Source organism: Notothenia coriiceps, unplaced genomic scaffold (genome assembly GCF_000735185.1).
Source record: "Notothenia coriiceps isolate Sejong01 unplaced genomic scaffold, NC01 NC01_scaffold00000339, whole genome shotgun sequence".
In the NCBI taxonomy this organism is placed as follows: Eukaryota; Metazoa; Chordata; class Actinopteri; order Perciformes; family Nototheniidae; genus Notothenia; species Notothenia coriiceps.
In genome coordinates this window covers 21326347-21333482 of record NW_011333040.1, presented here as the reverse complement: position 1 = coordinate 21333482, position 7136 = coordinate 21326347, and the positions used below count along the sequence as shown (strand labels likewise).

Sequence of the window (7136 nt, the reverse complement as noted above, 5' to 3'; positions counted from 1 at the left end):
GAACAAACAAACAAAGGAACGAACACAAACGGAGCGAACGTACGGGACGTGATCGCGATATTCTTATGAAATCAACAACCAGTTCTGTGAAAGGTAGACTACTTCCGTTTACGGAAGGGTTTCATTTTTCATCTTTTGTAATGTACGTTCAACATTGACGGGTTTGTTTGTAATAAATGTGATAATACCGGGACAATTTTACAAACATTACAATAGATGACCAATTCAACCAGCTTACTTACGAAGGAGTAACCTTTCTGACTGGCTTACGTCGCGCAGCTCCTCCTCGGCTCGCGTAGGCGCTTCGTGTTGTTTTCTCCCGCTGCACGACCACGATCTCCCTTACAGAGGAGGCCGGAACAAAAACCTGTGTTCAATTGTGACCCCTAGTGAGGCCAGTTACTGGCATGAAGCAGAGTTGACCTTATAATTACCGGTCTAGACTTGCATGATCTAAGACTAGCTGCAGCCTTAATACCGAAGTTCCCGAGCTAACTAACATCACTCTCAAAAAACTTCTCACTGACTTTTGTGACAAGGGTGTGTACAAAGAAGAGTATGAGATACTAGACCTTTCAATAGTTCACACCAACCCGTAAAGACCCGATTGTGAACGGCAGCACCCAGAATAAAATTGAAATTGTACAATATAATATTGTGGTGGTTCATCTTATAATTCAGTCTTGAGAATGTACCAGAAAGCATCTACAGTAAGACCTTCAAAAATCTTTTATTTTCTAGGGGGAGGCCCCCCAAACCCTTCGTGCCATTTCGTCCGCGCGAATTTTTCAGGGCAATCTCTATTGGGCTAAGGGCCATCTGTAAATTAGCTTAGATGGCCCACAGGGCCATCTCCCAAAATCCTTAATGTCATGCACTGTGATTTATTTATTTTGTATCTTTTTTTAAATAACCATTGTTCCTCCTGGTCTCTTGCGCCCCCCCTGTCATGCCTCTGCACCCCCCACTTTGGGAACCACTGTGTTAGACCCTCCTGAAAAACACAGTAATGAAAGCAACGTACATAGAGGCAACATGCATATCATCTATGTCAATCAGTATATATACTGCACGAACACACGTTCTTAGCACAAATGCAAAACAAGCACAAACTGTAAAAGTACATGAAATGCACTCACATTATTACACTCGTATGCACACCTACTTCTCTTCACACACTTACAGGAGTTCTAAATCCTTTCCATATAAGGATTATTAATTTAAATAAAATGTGTAGGTTATTGAGTGAGATGTATTTTAAATTGGTTATGAATTACAATAATTAAAAGAAGAAAATTAACTTTGTTTGCTGAAATGAAACCGTTTAAGGTTCTGCCTCAGCTTCATACTCACAGTCGCTGCAGTCCAGGCTGGGCTTGGAGCTCATCTTGATTTTCTGCTCCAGGTTCTTGCAGATGAAGTGAGTCAGATCCCCCTCCTGGTGGACCGTCCCCTCTAGCTCCAGAGCCGAGGAGATGGTGGCTCGTCGGCCCTCTGACTGGCCCCCTCTGCCCCCTCCTCGGGCCCCCAAACCACCTGAGGAGAAAACGCAAACAACGGATGGATAAAATTGTAAAAAAGTTCCAGAAATGACTGATTTCCAAATGTTTATGTTCATTTACATACACTAAAGGGATGAGCCACACTGCAACACACACAACATCAAATCTACCTCCACACGATTGGCTGATTTCATCCAGGCTCTTGCTGTCCTGCATCCCCCGGACGTTGCGTACCCAGACCTGAGCCATGACGTGGGGGGGGCAGGGGAGTTCGTCTGAGGGAAGAAGAGGAGGCGGGGTGGAGGAAGAGGACGAGGTGCTGGGACCAGGGGCGGAGGAGGAGTAGTGTCGTGAAGACTGAAAAGCAGGAGAGGAAGTAAAGAGGAACGGTTACATTTCTGCTTATTCAATGATGCTGACAGATCATTAGGAAACCAGCTTTAAAGCTTCACATCTCTTCTCTATGATCAAAAGTTTATTGTCTCATCCTCAAGCATTAGAATTATGATCCACTCTTCTTTAAAGCCAACAGTTCATTCCTAAAGGCTCTAAAGCATTTACTTACATTGACCTTTGTTCAGGAGGAGTTCATTACATCTCATGACCGGTACTATCTCTTCAATCCATCTGCTCCTGCTGGTACATGTAATCTGCTAAAGGACAATATAATCACCTCTACCCTTTTTCTCCCTCCTGCTCGCTGATGAATCCACTTTTTTTCATTCTTCTCATCTTCCTCTTCATCCTGTTTCTCCTTCTCTCCATCTTCCTCCTCGTCTCGGCTGTCGGTGTCCGTCTCCCTCGGCTGTCTGTCCGACTTGGCAGGGCCTTCTCGGGGAGGTAACTCTTTGAAGTGTGCTCGCTGTGCAGGGACCCACAGCAGAGCTGTACCAGGAGGCCCTACAGTGTTAGAGGCCTCATGAATATCTGTGTCTTTGGAGCCAGATTCTGAGTCCTCTGAGTCTCCTGTGCATGTGGCAGCAGGGAGGGAGGCGTCCGGCTCGTCAGAAGAGCGTAACGATAAACTAGATGTTCTACCATTATTCAATGTCTCTGAGTCCAAGCAGCCTTCGCCATCGTAAACTTTGTTCTCCACTTCTACGTGGTTGTCAGTGTCCTCTGATCCCTCTCCAGGACAGGGCACTCTGCTGCCCCCACATTTCACCGAGGTCGGATCATGAGGGCCGTTTTCTGGAGAGATGGGGGCCACATCCCCATTAGCTGTTTCTGGCACGTCTGTGCCAATCACAGGGGAGAGACTCATCCCTCCGCCTGTTGGAGGAGGGATAGAGACTGTTAGACATTATTACATCTATATTGAATCCATTATCCAATTAGGGTGGAGTTACCATACTTCTATGAACCACTGCTTAATAGGGCCGCTGGGTATTATGGTTATAAAGGACCACTGCTTATGTGGTATCTGAGATGTACTACTCGTACTCATTTGTAACCCTTTCTCTGTTACTGGATCAGGGATAGAACAAAGGAAACATTATAGTCTGCTGCAAGAGAAGTTTATTAATACAACTTTTATATTCTTAAAAATGAAGTGTTGAGAAACGGCTGTAACCATAACCTAACAATGCTGCGGTTTATGAATTGGCATGCCTCATTAAGAAAATACATGAAATCAAATTGGTTTTAAGTCGACTTTACTCCATTTTAGAGCAGAGAGAAAATGTGACCCTTGCACAATGTAATTGCTCCTGAATTTCCCCCTGACACCGTTTTAGAAAGCTGAACACGTTTAAGGGTTGGTGTTGAATATTTACTGGACATTGTGGTACGCATTGCTGGGGTGTGGCAGTTGTTTGTATTGTTTATGTTTATTGTTCCATCAGTGTTTATGATGCCCTGTTGGCTAAGTTACATTTAAAAAAGAGATTCTACTTTTATTTAGCTAAAGTAACGGATATATCTGCATAAACCTTATCATTGTGTTCCATTGTATCCTATTAATGTCATTATACACTATTGAACCACAACAGTAGCTGTTGTATGGAGAGGTTTATGGATTACAGTTACTTTTGGTTAGGTCTGAAATTACGTAATATAAGGTTGCTTAGCTTAGCATTAGCTTGGACTCAAACTTACTTGGTGTTTACAGTAGCTTGCATTGCATTTTCAAGCCTTTAGTAAACAACGCCTCTGGAGGTTGAGCAAAGGCAAGTGGGTCAAGACTACAGCGCGAAACAAACAAACAGGAACAAAGAAGAGCAAAAGACATAAAGGGCTGCCTGCCAGCGTTGAGGAAGTTGATGTGCTGCTGTCATTAGCCGCCTAGCACAGCTAACGTTAGCTGTCCAGGCCTTTAAACCACAATGCTTTGACAGCACGTCTTCTATTTTCGCACACTCTTACACGACAACACGAACCTTTTTGTAAACAACGCTACGTATCTATTAATAAGGTCATACAGTAGTTGCAGAGAACATCATTTAATAAAGAAAACACTCACCAGTGTAGTTCCTGTTCCGAAAAATGTAAGCAACAACCGAGTCCGACCAGCAAATCCCTCCCCACGAATCTGAAGGGAACAGTTCCGCCTTGCAAAAATAAAAGCGTTTGATGCAAAAATAATAGCAATCTTCTTGTTTGCATGTTCATTTCTATTGACATAGCAGTATTTAAATCAGAACTACATTTTTCCAGCTTAGGTCTGGTTTGTGCTAAGCAACACTAACTCTCTCTTGCTTTGGCTATGTGAGTTTATCTCTATCCACACCATGAAGGTTCATCCTGCATGAAACTCTGTTCTCCCACAGATGGTGACAAACACCGCTAAAACATCCTTCCAAAGGATACAAGTTGAATTTTGGTTATTTCATATATTAAATGCAAAGTAGCAGTTTCTGCTAATGGTCTGACTCTGACCACTTGGTGAGGGCAGTAAGAAGGAAAACAATTTTTTTTGAAGACACTTATAGGATATATCAAACTTTTTTAATTAATTTGAGTGAAAGCTGTATCTCTTTTTATACCTTTTACATATCCTGTTTTGATTGTGTCTTAATGTAATTTTAAGTTGCTCCAACAGCTACTTTGCAATTAAATATTTGATCCTCTCTTCAAAAAAAGCTGGAGGGCAAAGTGTTGATTGCATGCTGTTTATAGTAACCGTCTTTCAGACAAAGTCTGCTCAATTTGTAAGCTCTAAGAGGGTATGATGACCATTCAAGACTTACATTACAATGACAACATTTCAATGTAAAGAAAAGCTGGGAATTAATAGAATCCCGAATAGAATTAAATATATAAATATAAATTAATAGAGTTAACAACATGATACTTCTTTGAAGATTTTCCCAGAATTTACCATTTTGGAATATGATTGTTATGTATTTAAACATAAAATCACTTTTTGCGAGATTATGCTCAAAGTATGGTCTTACAAATAGTCTTCCTATCAATACCAGTCCTTATTAACGTCAGTTTCCTGTCTACAAAAGACAATCAGGATACATGTGTGTAATTGAATCAGAGGCAACACTGCTGTTCTTCCTATGTCTCATAAACCATTGTTGAATTAAAGAAACGTGCTTGAAATTATTTGAATTGATGGTTAACAGACTGGATGGGGGTTTAAATAATGAGAAGGTCCTGGCTCTGCTTGGCTTTTCCTCCAAACTGGAAGCTGGGCAGCCTCTGTGGTTTTCAAACCTTTAAATTGGACAGAAATGACAAACACTGCTGCTGCAGAGGAGAGAGGATTCAAAAACCACACTGTTACCACATCTAAAGATCTCGTAACATTTCTAATCTAGCCAATCCATGCAGGCCAGCTGCTCCCTCTCTCTGTGGTGATTTGGCTTTTTTTTATCTCATTTGTTCCTTCTGCTTTTGTGCCAGACATCAAAGTGAGAGATATTTACCTAAAGGCAATTAGACCTTTGAAATAAGCCAATGATTTCCAGAGAATAGCACATTTAAAAATCACTCCGACCTTCACCACATTTTAGTGTTCATTGTGATGAGAATACTGGCAGAGGGAAGCTTTTTTAACAATAAAGTAACCGCCACCAGAAAGGCACCATTTAGGAAAATGAGGCATGCAAAGCAAAGTGAAAGCATGTGCCTTCAAACAGATGTGGGGTTTCCATAATGAAATCTGTAGACATGCATGCTGCACTTTATTAACCGAAATAACAGTGAGGGTCCATAAATCATATTCCTATTAATCACAAATATGAATTGCATACCCGCTCAGGACCAGTTCGGAGACATTTTATCGTTCCAGCCACAAAAACGGCTTTCTTGTGTTACTTATCGGCTCACAAAACCAGGAAGTATTCATGTTATATCAGCCAATTAGGTATATATTATTAATAAAAGGCCCCACACTTTTAACATCATTATTTTTGTTTAAATACCTTAGATCAGTTTGATCTAAAGTGGCGTGTATCTGTGGTAAACACATTTAACTTTTAATGGAACACAGGCATGAACATTTTCTTTGTGTAAGCAACAGAAGGTTACCACAGGTATTTCCAAATTCAACACCATCTTCAGTTTTTTTTTTGGGGGGTATTGATGTCTAGTAAGGCTTGTGGTAGGAACAAAAGGTTTAGCTTTGAATTGGAACTTCAAGGACATTTAGAAAGGTTGTTTTTGCTATTGTATAAGAAAATGCAATCATCTAGAATGCTCAACCGGAAGATCCAGTGGTTACAAGTCAGGGGGAAGGACATCATCAAATACAGAAGTCTGAGGAAGTGTGTGCATACTCAGAAACCGTGAAGTCCTTAAAAAACGTTGAGGCATTTGGCGGTAAAATTAAATATCAAGCTTGAGCAGACAGTTTTATCCAGCATGAGAGCATCACTGAAAGGGATACGGTGGTGAAGTGCACGAACCCCATCAAATGAGTCACTTTGTGGCAAACTCCAAAAGCAGCTCTTCCTGACTGATTGTTTCCTACGCCGATTTTATTTGATGCACATTCCAACCATGCTGTATGTTTTTTATTGAATCCTTTGGAGAGAACAGAACATTCCAATAAATATGAATCCATTCTGAGTCACCACTTCAGTACATTACATCAGACTTCATTTAACAGATTTTATACAAAGTGACTTGCAATAAGTGCAATCAACCTTAATGATACAAACTCAGCAAGAAACAGCTAGTAACCTGAACGCTCATTTACTTCAAATAAGCCAAATAATTGTACAGTAAGTGCTGGTGCATTACTTTAAATGAGCTGAACCTTTTTGGTAATAATGTGAGGAGAAGATGGAGATACGCTTTTGGAGGTTGGAGAAGGAATATTGGATTTTCAGATTGAAAGAAAGTGCTTTAAGCTGCAAGAAGGAGAGAAAGAGCAGAAAACCGATCAATAGGTGAGAAGGTCATCAGGGTATTTTGATTACTGCAATTTCCTTTCAGCTGCCGGTTGGTTCTGGCAAAAAGAGTCCAAAGAGTGCCTCAAAACCAGTAACAAGCTGTCTTTAGGTCAACTCATTGAGTGCACTGGGACCTGTCTTACCTGCTTTACACCACTGCTGGTTCCCCATGATAACTGAGCTTGTGTCAGGTGTTACAGACATGCTAGCAACTTTTGGAGACTGCGCTATCCAAAGAAGTGCTTTCATCTAAATGCTAACACTGACAATGCAAAAATTATGTTGAGAA

At 41.0% G+C, this 7136-nt stretch overlaps 1 protein-coding gene across 1 annotated transcript; it reads right to left on the bottom strand.

Moving 5' to 3' along the window:
* Positions 1 to 2067: 2067 nt before the first annotated feature.
* LOC104948768 (uncharacterized) lies at positions 2068 to 4019 on the bottom strand. The gene is made up of 2 exons (XM_010774999.1): positions 3964 to 4019; positions 2068 to 2774 (listed from the first exon to the last, which is right to left on the bottom strand). Exon 2 carries the CDS (start codon positions 2764 to 2766, stop codon positions 2113 to 2115), a length of 654 nt encoding a protein of 217 aa, XP_010773301.1. The 5' UTR covers positions 2767 to 2774; positions 3964 to 4019; the 3' UTR covers positions 2068 to 2112.
* Positions 4020 to 7136: the final 3117 nt, after the last annotated feature.